The sequence below is a fragment of the Lonchura striata genome, chromosome 3 (genome assembly GCF_046129695.1).
Source record: "Lonchura striata isolate bLonStr1 chromosome 3, bLonStr1.mat, whole genome shotgun sequence".
NCBI classification, from domain to species: Eukaryota; Metazoa; Chordata; class Aves; order Passeriformes; family Estrildidae; genus Lonchura; species Lonchura striata.
In genome coordinates this window covers 55,413,871-55,429,510 of record NC_134605.1, presented here as the reverse complement: position 1 = coordinate 55,429,510, position 15,640 = coordinate 55,413,871, and the positions used below count along the sequence as shown (strand labels likewise).

The window sequence follows — 15,640 nt, the reverse complement described above, 5'->3', positions numbered from 1 at the left end:
CCGCACTGATATTGATACTATTTAGTATCTTTTTTGATTTACATAGACAGTGGGATTGAATCCAACCTCAGCATTGAGGTCCAGTTGATACACTTGAGGGATGACATCCAGACTTGAGGAGAGCCCATGCGAACTTCATATTGAACAAGGCCAAGTGCATGCTCCTTCTGCACCTGGGTCAAGGCAATCACCAGTCTTTCCAAATGAATAAACTTTTCAGTATGCAGTGTTTTATAGTAAATTAAAAGCTTCTTGGAAACAATTAAGGAAAAATAATTTTTGAAGAATTTTTATTTCTTTTCTTTATTTCTTGCAGGTACTGAAATTGGGATATGTGTGTTTTTTCAATGTCTGTTAAAATCTGTAACAGATGTAACCATTCTCGTAAAAGCCTCTCTCTACAGAAGTACTGTTTTACTCTTTTTTTGATTCCCTTCCACCACCCCCTTTCTCCCTTTAATTATCAGTTCTTAATGCTAAATTTGCCTCTTTGCTACCTGGAATAAAGTATCGGGATGTTGGCAACACCCCAAGTTGTCCTGTTGGCTTTTAGCGTGTTCCTGATAAGTGGTGTTAAGATACCTGGCTGCACACAGCCGATGTCTCAGAGTCAGTTGTGTGCAACTCTTGCTTGTTTCCCAGCACTGTGTATTAGCTTCCTTGATACTTTGAACTGCCCCATTAGGGCCCAGATTATTTCTAAGCTGATGGCCTGGACCACAGGTGTGGTCCCTGTGACTGTCTGTGTGAGTCAGTGGTTCTTCCTCCTTATAGCTGTGTGTGTTGTAGGTGAAGGAGCTCCTGTGCCAGTCTCATCTGGGACTGTTTTTATATTGACAAGGTTGGCTTCTTGAATCTAGGCTGATTTCACATTTGCTCATGTACTTGTAAATTGCTTATACTAATTAGTGTTTCGGGCTTGAGAATGCTGACCAGGAACACCCAAAAGACACAGTACACAAAGAAAGTTTCTGGTGCTGTAGTGTTCCCAGAAGTAATTTAGCTGTAGTTGCACAACATCCAGCCAAACAGTAGCCAGGATGAGTTGATAAGTTTTGGTAATTACCCATGAGTAACTGGAAGCTGAACAGTGAGCTGCAAAACTCACTGTCTCCCACAGCATACTCCTGGAAAAGCTGGCAGCCCATGGCTTGGACAGGAGCACTCTTTGCTGGGTTAGAAACTGGCTGGATGGCCAGACCCAGAGAGTGGTGGTGAACAGTGTTGCATCCAGCTGGGGACAGTCACCAGTGGTGTCCCTTAGGGGACAGTTCTGTTCAGTGTCTTTATTGATGACATGGGTGAGGGTATTGAGTCTTCCATTAGTAAATTTGCAGGCATGTGTCAATCTATTGGAAGGTAGGAGGGCTCTGCAGAGAGACCTGGAATAGTTGGATGGGTGGACAGAGTCCAGTACAATGAAGTTTAGTAAGTCCAAGTGCCAAGTCCTACATTTTGGCCACAATAACACCCTGCAGCGTTACAGGCTGGGGATTGTGTGGCTGGATGGTGTGGAAAGGGACCTAGGAGTACTGGTCGACAGCTGGCTGAACATGAGCTGGCAGTGTGCCCTGGTGGCCAGGAAGGCCAGCAGCATCCTGTATCAGGAATGGTGTGGCCAGCAGGAGCAGGGAGGTCATTCTCCCCCTGTACTCAGCACTGGTGAGGCCACACCTTGAGTGCTGTGTCCAGTTCTGGGCCCCTCAGTTTAGGAAGGACATTGAGATGCTTGAGCACGTCCAGAGGATGGCAACAAGGCTGGTGAGGGGCTTGGAACACAAACTCTGTGAGGGAGCTAGGGGTGTTTAGCCTGGGGTGACCCCTGGTCACTCAGGGGTGACCTTGTCACTATCTACAACATCCTGAAGTGTAGTTGTAGTCAGGTGGGGGTTGGTCTCTTTCTCCAGGCAGCAGCTGACAGAATGAGAGGACACAGTCTTAAGCTGGGCCAAAGGTTGGATATTAGGAAAAAGTTTTTTACAGGAAGAGTGATAAAATACTGAAATTGTCTGCCTGGGGAGGTGGTGGAGTCACCATCAGTAGATGTTTTTACAAAAAGACTGGATGTGGCACTTGGTGCCATGGCTTAGTTGAGGTGAGCATTGTGATCTTGAACGTCTCTTCCAACCACAGTGATTCTGTGGAAACAGAGAAGAAACTGATCAGAGACTTGGGTTTTTGTCTCTCTTCTTTCTTTTTCCTGTGATAGTGAAGACCATTCATATACCTACATTTTAGAAATGTATTGCTTTTGGTTGTGTGAGCAGCATGTAAATAATTCAGAATATTTTGCAACAGCAATTATCTTTAGCATTAGTGAGAAGTAGTAACAGTTGTTTTAAAAGTGGATGTCTAGCTGTGAACTTGTTATAATTTCACAGTTTTAATGGAAATCCTTTCAAGCTGAGAAGACAGACACTTATGCTTGGACAAGCCATTTTTTTCACTTTTGACAGTTATAGGAGGATTTGGTTAAAACTGGTTTTGACAGGAAAGGATAGGAAAAAAGCATCTCATGTTTGCAAGGAGAACAAATCTTTGTCTCTTGGAAACTCAAGTATGATGAAAGAATACCTACTTGTTACCTTCAGCAATAAATTATTATAAGCAACTTGGGGAGTATGACCTATATTTAAGATTGTCTAATCCTTTCTACTGTGTGATCCTATTCAGTCTTACAGTTTGCTTTATTAAATATAAACAATTCTGAACTATGTTTTCTGAGCTATTTTTAGCAAATTTGTATCAATCTGCTACAAATTGAGAAAATATTAGGCAGTTAAAGATATTGTAAATATCTGTATGGATATTCATGTAGTTCATTATATTGCATTTCTCAGGCTGTATAGGAGAGGAAAGGGGTTTTGGCTTTATTTCTGTTTCAGTTAGTGTTTTATGGAAGAACTGCAGTTCTTCCTATCTTCTAGGAAGGAAATAAAAATTTAATTATGGATGGTCATTCCTATTATTAGAACTCCATTTTTGAACTAGCATGCTTCTGAACATGTGTTGTAAACAAAAATAAGAATGTAAGTTAAGAATGTCCTTAAATAAGGTTTGGCACTTTGTGTCTGTTTTTTTAATGTCTGAAAGTAGCAAATATCAGCCAGTCCTTTCTCTTCTAACACTTAGACCTGAAGCAGAAAATAACAGCATTTTGTTCAAAATCATATATTGTGGATAATCAAGAGATTTTCACAGCAAGCAAATAGCTTTGGGGAAGAGTTACTTCTAATCATAGTAGAATTAGTGAATTTAGTTTGTGTGACTAGCTGTGAATTTAGTTCGTGTAAAGTTTCATTGTGCAGCAAATATCTGATGAATACCTGTCATGCTGGTTTGCTTCTGCTGGGAGATGGATGTACCAGTCAAATGAACAGAGTTAATACTGCATCCAGGGAGAGCATTGTTGCAAAACTGCACTCACTACCTGTGTGCTGTGATTGTTTTGCTGGTTAGATATTAGTGAAGATGTTCCGCTTGAAATTGAGAACACAGCTGGATTTTTGCTTAAGCATTTGTAATACTGCCAATGTATTACTTTCCTGAGTTAATGTAGTGAATGAATGAAGTCTGTACTTTTTATAGTCTGTTTTAAGTGTTGAAATTGCTACATGATCATGCTCACTGGGCTTGATTTTGTTGTTGTTGTTTACTGGAAAATGAAAAGACCAGATTTGACAGGCATATGATGATAAATATACTGAGTTACGGTTAAGGTTTTGTTATGCTTCCATAAAGTTATTCAAGTGTATCAATGTCTTTGCCCTGGAAAACTTAGTATGAGCTACTGTATTTTCATGTGGTTAAGTATTTATTTTGTAACTTCACCTGAAATGCTTACAATATTTTGTGCTGGTAAAGCTAGGTGTATGTATAGTGACCATTGCAAAGAAGAACCTGCTCTCCTTAAAGCATTTTGAATCTTATATTATATGTTATTAAGCATTTTTTTTTCTTAAGTGGGGATGTATTTTCTTGCTTAATACATAAAATCCACTGAAAATTATAAATGGTATTTTCTTGTGGAAAAATAATGTATTCTGCTTACAACTGTAGATTATATTTCTGGTAATTTTTTTTTCTTGCAGTTGTACTCGCTAAATGATTACAAGCCACCCATTTCTAAAGCTAAAATGACACAGATCACCAAGGCAGCAATCAAGGCTATAAAGGTATGAAATCAGTTAACTTATTTTGACCTCTTTTACAATTTTCATATATGTTAAAATAATTTTGTGAAATAGTCTAAAGAATTTGCTTCAGAACTTTCCACCTCCCTTGTGCCTACAATTTCCAGGTTGTGACCATACATATATGGTCATACATATACAACCATATCTGGGAATGCAGCAAAAGGCTAAAAGTGGTGTGTGACTTTCATTTGCTGGTTGTCATATGTGAGAAAGAATTAAACCAGTTTGTCTCTATCTGAATTTCATCAGATCTGAAAGACAGGGCTTTTCCCTCAGTTTACAAAGGAAACACTGACATGCCTGTTAAGAGATGAATAAATAGAAAATAGAATAGAATTCACCCTTCCTTCTCCCCTCTCTCCCTTCCTTCCTCCCCAAAATTTATGCATGCCTTTGGATCAATACAGCTGTTCATTTTTCTGAATTCCTAGCATACCTTTTCATGGATATTGTTCATAGATTTCTGTTTTCTTATTGCTTGGATACAAATTGTTTTTAAGTTCAAGTCTTAGTGCACTCATTAAAGATTATTCCTGCCACAAAGTAAAACTAATTGCTAAACAACGGCACAGCAGAAAAAGTCACTGAAAAATGGTGAAGGAAAGAAGTATGCCACTAGTGTTAAGCATTAAAACAACTGGAAACTCGGTAAAAGCTGGAGAGGTAGAAAAGAGGACAGACCAATCTTGTGCCTTTAATATCTACGTTCCTTTGCTGACAATTTTCAGATAGTGAAATTCATATTAGTGTTTTGTTAAATTGGGAAAGTAGATAGTGAAATCCATATTGGTGTTTTGTTAAATTGGGGAAGAGTAATTTGATGACTGAAGAGTGAAATTCAGTGGCTTTCTTTAGTATGTCTCTGTAAGTTAAAGCCTGTGTGTTGCAGTATAATAGAAATGCTGAAAACTTGTATTGAACTTAAGTAGTAAATCATAATAGATGGTTCTGTTAAGTAAGCAATTAAATTATACCAAAATGTTATATTATGTATTCAACTTGGAAATCCTACTTCCACTTTTATAATTTCAATGACAACATTTAATTGTGTAAAGCTATTTCAATTATTGATGTGATTTAGAGCCATTGTGATTATACATGAGATTTACAAAAACAACCCCATGAAGGACAGGGCAACTTTAAAGAGAAAGTATACAGTAGGTGCTATTAATTAGTGAAATGCAGAGTAGTTATATGTTTAGTAACAGTAGTTGAGCATCTTCAGTCGTGTACAGTGAAATAACCATGTGTTTTGGTGGAACAGTTATATTATTCTCTTAATTTTCAATAAATAAAAATGCTACTCAAAAAATACAATGTAAAAATACTCAAGAAAAAGAAGAAACACAGATATTAGCTCTTTTATATTCTATTAAGTGTTTTAAGGAAGATTACATGTTCAGCTGTAGATATTGGATTAGTGTTTAATTATCCAAAGTTTCTGCTTCTGGTTTTACTATCAATATAGCAACATACTTGAACAAGTATATGCATCTTCAGATTTTCTCTATTGAAATACTCTTATATTTTTCAGTTCTACAAGCATGTTGTACAGAGTGTTGAGAAATTCATTCAAAAGGTAAGTCATGAGGGGGTTTAGGTTCACATATGGATTAATATTTTTAGTGCATATTAGTTTATCTCCATTGTTAGTCACATTCAGTTTCTGGTTAATAGTCGGCAGCAGATCATAACCCATTATGCAGAATGACAAATACTTTGCTGTCATTTTGTTCTTTGATCTCAATCACTATGGATACTGTTTTAGGATTGCTTCTGTGTGTATTTATTTAATGTTAAAAGAGATTGTCAGTGAACAGCTAACAGCAAAACAATTGACAGCTGTTTGGCTAGTGACAGTTGCTTTTGCTTTTCTGCCAGGTTTTCCCATTGATTTTAAAGCTGAAGGGAAGATGACTGTCACCCTCATCTTTTTTGTAGCAGGAGATGTAGCATTTCAGTTGGTGGTTCTTGCAAGTAAATTAAAACAAAATATTTCTATGGCTAGACTAGAATTACTTTCTGGGAAGATAGTAGTATTAATTTAAAATTCTTTCTAGCAAAGAAATTTATAGCACTTTCTTTTCTTACAACAGTTAATTATTCTTGGGTAAAACTGCATTTTGCTTCCAGTTGGAAATGCATGGATTCAAATTTGTGAGTCTTCCCTGCTTATCTATGTTGTACCTGATTGTTCAGTTGGTCATTTTGGTACTGAATTTCTTCTCTCTTTGTAAATAGCAGTAAAGTGTTATCAAATTGCAATTTAGCTTTGACAAACAAGCTAGAAAAGTTAGACCATTAATGTTGCAGTCTTGGATGCAATTTTCCTTCTGTTGCTGTTTTTACAAAGCAGTCTGGATTGCTCTGTATTAGTAACCTGTCTTGCTCATTAACTTTTATTCCTTGTTGCCCAGTGTACTCTGCAGTGCCTTTTGACAGTGGCTGGACAGTGTAAACAGGTTTCAGCTTCAGCCTGGTGTTTTTATCTGTCTCGAAACAATTTATCAATGAAATATTTAGGTACTAGTATGTCGAAGTCCAGCTGACCTCGACACTAGTACATAAGTCCTATGTGTAAAAAGTATCATATATGTGTTTCAAAGCAGTAGTAAAGATCAGTAGTATACTTTATCAACACTGCTAGTTTTTTGTCAAGTAGTTGTCTTTTGGGCCCTTGACTAGTACTTCTTCCATCTCTGAGAAAGGGATCACTATCCTCTGATCCCTATTCAACACTACAGGTGAACACAGGAGTATGAGAGCAGGAATACATCTTATCTATCTCTGACCAGTAGCACTTTGCAGTTCTGCATCCTGAAATCAGCTCAGAATTGTCTGAGTTCCAAACACTGCTTTTTAGTTACAGTGGATGTGATCGCAGTTCAGTATTCATAGGCAGAAGAGACGTTTTACCTTCTGTATGAATGAATGGCAATTTGTCAGGAATGGGACTGGTTGTTCATGGCCCTTCTACAAGCTACTTTATCTTTACAACCTTCAGTGTCCAGTACTGCTTGATGAGGAAGTTCTACACTGTTCATTGCTAATTAGAGAAGGCAGATGTATCTTTTTATTGTAAACTTTGTTAATGATCACCCTGGATTAGATTATTCCCTTTGGTGGTCTTGCTGAGGGGTTTTTAATTATTTAATGAACAATTCAATGAACATTTAGTGAAATGTGCAACTTATTAATAATTTTAAATTATAACTTTTTGCTTTAGTAGAATGAGAGATAAGCAGATGAAAGCTAGGTATTTGATATTAAAGGGCTTACATTGTATGTTTGGAGAATAATTGGATATTTTCTGCAAATTCATTTCAAGTTAAAGCTCAAGATTACTGAATCTTCCATTAAAATGTGCTGTAGACCTGACCAGAGTGATGTCAGTGCCATCTCAGTTAGTTTGCTCTTCATCCTTCACAGCTCCAGTATTTTCTTTTGTAATTTTGTGATATTACTGAAACTCCAGATAAAATAATTTCTCATGACATTTTTCATTTTGTGACACTTAACTCACTTGGTCTATTGTTATTTTGTTTGACTGCTTTATTCTTTGGCAAAGGTCACTTTGGGTGTCAGATGATCACATTTCATATATGTGAGGTTATTCCATTGGAGAGCCAGATTTAATTTCTTTGAGTAGTAAAATTATGTTTTTGATTACTCACTCAGAAAATAAGTAAATATTTGTGTATAAAGGCTGTTCCATATGAGATTACGGATATGCAGGTTCACTGCCCCAGTTTTAATTTTTATTTAATTTTTTACTTGTATTTAATTGCCTTTTCTATATAATCTATATTATTACATTATCATCATACTTTGCTTTCTTTATGTGCCATATTTTGAAATACTTCAGCTAATGTATGTCCTGAGTTTATGTCCTGAGTTTTCTTTTTGAATTTCTGTGAGCTTTATTAATTTGAATATTGTGAAAAGTTGTATACCTGTCTGTTCTGTATGCAGAATACTATTGTTTAATAATTTAAATGAAATTTCAGAAGCTGCAATACATTGAAGTGATTTTCTGAAGACAATGTATTATATCCAATTTAAGCTTAATGATGCACATATAGTCTTAAAAGGATGTCACACACATTCTAAAAATAAAGAGTACCATTCTTAAATACATTGAACCATGTTTAGAACCTAAAGAAAGGCTTTCTAAATGTTTCAAGTTCAACACTTTTCAAAACAGAACATTTATATCTAGGGCATAGTAAAATTAATATTCTGAAGCATTTTTGTGGAACTTTAATAAAGATTACTAGTTTAGTGTGTTGCATAGTATGTCTACAGGACCAGAGAGGAAAAAGGATGTCTTTTCCCATGTTTTCCGTAACACCTTGTTTGATATACACCCAATATTTATTAAGTGAATCCATAACATAATGTATTCTGATGCTGACTTCATTATATTTTTGGACCATATTTCATTCTATCTTAAAATTGGTTGCAGTAATGTGGTGTAATTACTTGGCAGTTAAAAGACAAAAAAATTAGCATTAGTTGTTAAGAAAATAAATTACTTAATTAATATTTTAGTTAGCAGACATGCCTTATAAATCTCATGCTGTTTGTAAATTATGCAAGTTTTCCAGAGTTGTAAAATAAATATCATTGTTATATTCTCAACCAAATAGATATCCCCATAAATATGTTTTTCTCCTGCAGGGGAGGATATACCATACCCTAATTGCAACAATGTAAAATAAACAAATTTTAACTGTAATGCTTACTTTGGTCATAAAGAAGGACAAAAATATCCTGAGTTACATTTACAGCTAGTTCAAATTTACTATTAAGAATCATTTAGCGAGTACATGCTTTATGCAGTACTTTGAAAATAGAGTGTATGTTTTAAAAGGATATGTGGGTTTTGTGTTAATTTTCATGATAGATTTTTAAAAGTTAATTCTTTAGCAGTAAGAAATTGATTTTACACAATTTACATGTTTTCAGAATGCATATAGATAATTTAAACATTAGAGGTTAGATCAGTAATTTGAGAAAGTTTTAATTTTGTTGAGTTATTTAAGAAAGTTTCATTTTCCAGGACAATTTATAATATAAAGAGCATTTCAATATACTTGGACCCACTTAAAAATTAGAGAGGATTGTTTATATTTACTCTGCCGTTAATGGTTTTGGTTGTTTTTCACGTATACTCCTTTTAAATTACCATTCTTTCTAGTGCAAACCAGAGTACAAGGTGCCTGGTCTGTATGTCATTGACTCCATTGTGAGACAGTCCCGGCATCAATTTGGACAAGAAAAGGATGTATTTGCGCCAAGATTCAGCAATAACATCATCAGCACTTTCCAGAACTTGTACCGTTGTCCTGGTGATGACAAGGTAAACCACTTACAGATCTTTCTAGTTAAAGCAATCTTTAGCATATCATCTATAAAGAATAAAGATTCTCGTCTCACTTTCTACTTGCTGGAGGGGATCTACTTATAAACTTGCCCTGTATATGTACTTCTTAATGATGCTTGTCTTAGTGTAGGGATTGGAAAGATACATCCAGTGAGATTAATTAAGAGTTTTGAAAAGGTCTTCTTTCCTTTGACTCTGTGATTATCCACAGCTAAATAAGGTTTAACTTATATAGTTTGACTCACTAGTTCAGCTGCTCCCTTGGATCACAGTAGTTGAGACAGCCATCAAATTCTGTTTCTTAAAGGTTGGCTGGAAATAGAAGAGTGCAGGCAGTTTAACTTCCTTCATATTTGTCCCTTAGTTTTAAAATAGGTAGTGTTTCTTCTTATTGAATAGTTGCAAAAAGGTGGAGAATTCTAAGGGTTTTGTCTTCACAGAAACTTGTATAATAAAGTCATTAGGTAAAGTAGTAAGTGAGGCTGGATGCTACAGGAAGAGTTATATTTAGAATAGTTACATGCGTTCCTACAGCTGTATTTTTCAACCAGAGATATGAAAACCCAAGGTATCCATGGAAGGTGATTAAGGCACATTCAGCCATTGTGTTGTCTTAGGATCCCTGCCTTTTTAGAGTAGTTAAGACCTCTGCAGGAAAATGTGTCAGGACCTGGAAATTTTACTTATTTGGATAAACTTGGCTAAGGATGTCGGTCTTCTCTTCACTGAGTTCTGAGGTGTTGCTGAACAGGCTATTTGAGTTAAATGACATTTTTCCAGTCTGGATGTAGGTTATCTGTGTGATTAACTTGTGCTGCTTCAATTCCACAGTGTTTTACTGTGTTTTATATTTTTTTTTTATAAATAGGCACAATTTTTTAACTTACACTTTTATTCATTTAGTTGTATTCCTTTAGAAGTATTAGAGTGTTTTGTGAACTCACTTAGCTTGCTACTTTAGGAAATATACTAATACAGAAATAGCCTGATGTATTGAAGAAGGAGAGGGTGGAACAAGGATGGATGCAAGTACTCAGTTTGTGTCTGGTTTAAAAAAATACATAATAAATTTATCATAGGCTAAGAAATAGCAGTATTTGCCTGCGATATTTTAATGCATGGCAATTAATGTATTGCATTAGAGGTGTTTGGTGTGAAGAGAGATAGTAAAACCTAGTCTATTTAGGGTCCACAAAAGTCCTCTTGAGTTAATTTCTAGGATATTTTTCACCTCAGCGTAAGACTGTACTTTTCTCCCAAGTCTTGCTGCTGTGCTGCATATGGATTCAATATTATAGGAGGGTCTTTGTGCTGTGAAAGTAGTTATCCTATACCTTGCCTAGCAAAAAACTGAGCTGCCAGAGACCAAGATATGTACCTGGTTTATAACATTTTGATGTTTAATCTGATTGAAAGGCATAATGGAGAAACACAGCAGTTACTTTTATATGAGCAAATGTAGAATTTGTTTTTAAATCAAGTAGAAATGCAGTAACATTTCATTTAAAGTAACAAAAAAACCACCCCACTGATTCCTTTGTCTGACCCAGAGAAAGTGCAAGGTGTGGGTAGATACAGAGCCACAGAAACAGTTTTGTATTCCTATTTTGGAGAGATGAGGGAAGTTAGAGCCTCTGATGGACTTGACAAGAACTGCTTATAACACAGACTTTAAAGAAGAAAGGCTCAGATACTGAAATGCTGAGTGGAAGCCTTCAGAGATTTCTTAAGGGATCTCTAAATTGCATCTTCCATGCAGTGAAAATTCAGCACTTCTCTGTTATAGTTAAGTATCCTCTTACAGTTCTGGACAAACAGACTTAGTTTTTGTTTTGAACACTGTGGCTAAGTACTCTAGGTTCTTGTTTTATAGAACTCAAGTACTTAAACCACCTTTGTGACAGCAAATGCCAGATGCTATGAAGAATTTCCTGCTCTTTGTAATGCAACTGATTTTTTTTCCCCCAAAAAAAGCAAAATACTTCCTTTTGGTGGAAGTTAAGCTTATTGAGAAAAAAAAAACTAGAGGCAGATCAAAATGATGATCTGTTTGTGATGTAATAGAATGCATCTATTGTAATAGAAAAAAATATAATAGAAATGTAAGCTGAACAGTGAGTTACAGCTAGTGGACTAGTATGAAGTCTTAATTTTGTTTTTTTTTTTCCTTCCCCATGATCCACCTTTTTAAGTATTACTATGTATTTTCAATAGGCAGGTAATTGTGTTCCAGTTTAAACTTTTAAATTCCTCACTTGTAAAAAAATCTTGCAAAATATTAAGCTGCTTTTCTAATAAAAATATTTAGCTGTCTTAGTAGTATGTGCCCATTTTTCAGTGCACTTAAATAATTTTGGTTCATAGGCAAAACAGAATTGCATTTTTTATGTTAATTATAAAAATTAGGAGACTGATAATTCATTATTTTAATTATTAGTAATCCTTCAAAATGGTTCCTAAAAATTATTTTCTTTCCATGTCACCTTCCAAGACTAAAGTCACATTTTTGGTTGAGAGAACATTGCCACCTGTGCATAGTAGCTCTTTGCTGTTGCCTAGGATTAGTCTCAGGTTCATAGTTCAGACATCTTTGGTGTGGTGCTTATTGTTTGCAAACCTAAAGATCCTTCAGTCTAGACAGATTAAAGTTGCTAGCTAAGAATTCTGTAATAAATAACAAAAAGAAAAATAAGTATGACTCAGACCTTTTGCTGTCTTTTCTTCATTCTAGAGTAAAATTGTTAGAGTGCTAAATTTATGGCAGAAGAATAATGTGTTCAAGAGTGAAATTATTCAGCCTCTCTTGGATATGGCAGCAGGAATTCCTCCTCCTGTTGTGACCCCTGTCTTGCCCAGCACTACAGCTGCTATGAGCAACAATACACCAGGTAAACAGAACCAGATGGAAGTCATACTTTGAATCAAAACACTTCTGTCAGCTTTGGTATGTTGCCTGTTAACATGCTGAAATATCTCACTCAAATGAATGATAGAAAGAAGTATATTGCAAACACCATCAAGATCAGGGAAACAGGAAAACTTTGTTATAAAAGTGGGCTTGATTGTTTTGTGCTCTGAGCATCTGCCTTGCTTATGTAGATAGATGGCAGGAAAAGGGATTTTTAACTTTCCACTTCATCAAAATTTTTTCTTTTGAGGTTGGGATGTATGTGAAATTGGCCAGATAGGAATGGCTTTTGGCACCTGATTTTATAACCCACCTTTTGCTGATCCCGTGCTGAAAAGCAATGAGATGGACAAATTCATCTTAGTTTTCATTGGCAAAGCAAATACGTGAGATTTTCAGATCTTGGAGTGCCTTTTCTGCATCTTCCAGCTCAGTACTTTTGATTTTTATATACTATGACTACATTAAATTGTTGGAATCATAAGTCTTAAATTCTGATGCACATTGACTTTTAAAACAGTGATCTAGTAATATTTAGCATTCATTGGTGTACCTCTACTTCTGAGCTATAAATGCAAAAGTATTTGCAACTATGGAGGATTCTTCTGGATCATGACATGAAACTAATTATCAGAGTACTGATTTAGTCTCAATGTTTATCTTGAGAAAAAAACATAAAACAAGCAATCCTCATGAATCCAGCTGATGCAGGTTGAAATTTTTAGTAGAATCTCTAAGACTCTTCCCAGGGATAAAGTGCAAGTCCAGTGAGATTTGGACTAGCTGACAAATAGATTGCTAACAATTATCTTTTGGTATATGTAGTTTCCACTGAATATTTTGGAATACTGTGTGAAACCTATTTATCTTGCCTTTATCAGTGTTTTTGTTGGTAGTCCCATTAGTCTCAACTAACACAAAGTAATTCTGCTACTTGATGAATGTTGATGTTAGTCTATTATTTCTGTGTGCTCTTGTGTATGTCAGAAAACTAGTTTCAAGTGATGTGCTTTCTCAGTGTTTAATAACAGCAGGTTTTTTTCTTCTCTAACACTATTTTTATTTTCTATATAAAATATTTTAACATATTGATTTTTCTCTTTTTTAGGTACACCTGTGACTCCAGTTACCCCAGCCAATGTGGCGCAGAGTTTGCCTGATCCTTGGGTATCTCAGATTGCTAACACAGACACCCTTGCTGCTGTTGCACAGATTTTACAGAGTCCTCAAGGCCAGCAGGTAACTATTTTGTAGACAGTTACACTTTAGACACTGTAGACTGTCTGATACTTTGTGTTTTTAAGGTACAGGTAAGAAATGCTTTCATGTGTATCTCTTATATTTATGTCCAGTATCCATGTTTACTTTCTCATGCAGTTGTTAATCACAAGTAAGTTCCAGGTCAGTTAAAACTCTGTGTTACCTTTTGTAGCCAGCCCTGTTTAAAAGCACTACGTTTGAAGACTTGAAAGTGTCTCAGAAGATGATTTCAGATAAGATGGTCTGTAATAAATACTTGTCTATATAGATGACAAGTACAGATATATTGCAAATTACTAAATCAAGAGCAACAATAAGATTTCATGCATATAGATAGAAAATAGAATGCAAGTTAAAGCATATGTCTCTGTTGGATGCCTGAAGAAGAGCTAAACATTGTACAGAATTATAGAATGGGAGCAAACTTCTTCAGCAAGTGTACTGTGTATTGATTCAATTTTTTATCTTCCTATCAGCTAAACATAGATTTTATTTTGCAGCATTCAGAAATGAGATTTTGGAAGTTACTATATTCTTCAATTTTTAAGTGCTCAACTCCAAAAATGTCTTGATGTTCAGCATCACAAGAATTGCTTGTCCTCATTATCTATGGTTACATAAGTTAAGCACACACAGTTGGCTTTCTGTAAAAATGTAGATAATTTTTCAGGCTGTGCTAGAGCTATGGCATAACTTTGACGTTATGATTTTTATTTGTACTGAGGTTGTTTTATCTGCTGGCATACTAAACAAAGATCTCACACATACAAGTAAGAAGCAGTGGTCAGTGAAAGCTCTGGTACTGGCAATAACAACTTAGTGAGAATGTTTTACAGTGTTTAGCTAACTAGAGTTGTCTGTAATTGTTCAGCAGTCAAGTGGAGGGAATATTTTGATCTGATTACACTGGAAGAAACAAAGTCACTAAAAAAAGCAAAACAAAATGAGTTTGTGGGATATTTTTGGTAATATGAAGGAAAAATAGTGGACTAGCTCTTAAAAAAGAAACTGAAATGAGAGTGGTAAATATGTGGAAAGTCAGTGAAGTAATTTTAAAGATTGTTGCTTGGAGAATATAAATAAAGAAAATTAAGCAAGAGAAAAAAATGAAGATGAGAAGGGAATTAAAATTCTGAAGACAGCAGATCACAAAGAAATAACATTTGGATATTTAGCTCAAAATAGTCTTAAGCAGAAGAAAAGAGACAGACTGGGTACACAATAAATATGTACGTGCAGATGTCTAGGATTGGTAGAAGAATTATATTTGCTTACATCCTGTCCATCTCTTTTCTTCTTGTTCTCCAAACCAGTCCTGCCACAGCCTCTCCCTGGCTCCCCAGCTCCAAAGACCTTGATTTAATCCTACAGTTGTGTTTTATGGGTGAGAATGCGTGCAGGTAAATTGAGAGTCTAGATATAAGAGAGGGCTGGATAAGAAAGATGTGACTAACAAGAATGTGAAAACAGCAAGAATGGTGCCCACCCAGGATTTTTCCGCTCTAGGGCCTCCATCTCTGCCTCTTCAGTTTGATTCCTTCCTACGGAGAGCAATGCACAGGCTGGACCAGCTATATCAGACAAAGGCGAGTGAGGGGGGAACTCTTCAGCTTTGCCTATTGCAGTAATCAGGAAAGCTCTTGCTGAGGTAGAACAACAACTGAAGCCTTTTCAGAGGCTCTGCTGTATAAAAAATCTGTATAACTGGTTTTATAAGAATAGGGAAAATGGTTTCACATTATCAGAAAGTTAAAACTATCTTGAAAAAGGGTCTCACACATTTTTGATGCATCGTGGAAAAGAAATTCCACCTAATCAGTTTATGAAGTTTCAAGTGAAGCTCGTAAGGAGGGAGGGATTGAACCATTTAAGAGTTCAGTGGGGAATCTT

At 35.6% G+C, this 15,640-nt stretch overlaps 1 protein-coding gene across 4 annotated transcripts in view; it reads left to right on the top strand.

Moving 5' to 3' along the window:
• The window catches only part of SCAF8 (SR-related CTD associated factor 8), a 149,899-nt gene that overhangs the window by 16,385 nt on the left and 117,874 nt on the right, over positions 1 to 15,640 (top strand). For all 4 annotated transcript variants that reach the window (XM_031504360.2, XM_031504361.2, XM_077782160.1 and 1 more), the window contains exons 2-6: positions 4,092 to 4,175; positions 5,731 to 5,775; positions 9,397 to 9,558; positions 12,314 to 12,470; positions 13,599 to 13,729. In XM_031504360.2, coding sequence (XP_031360220.2) covers positions 4,092 to 4,175; positions 5,731 to 5,775; positions 9,397 to 9,558; positions 12,314 to 12,470; positions 13,599 to 13,729 — 579 coding nt within the window. The remainder of the gene's footprint in view (positions 1 to 4,091; positions 4,176 to 5,730; positions 5,776 to 9,396; positions 9,559 to 12,313; positions 12,471 to 13,598; positions 13,730 to 15,640) is intronic.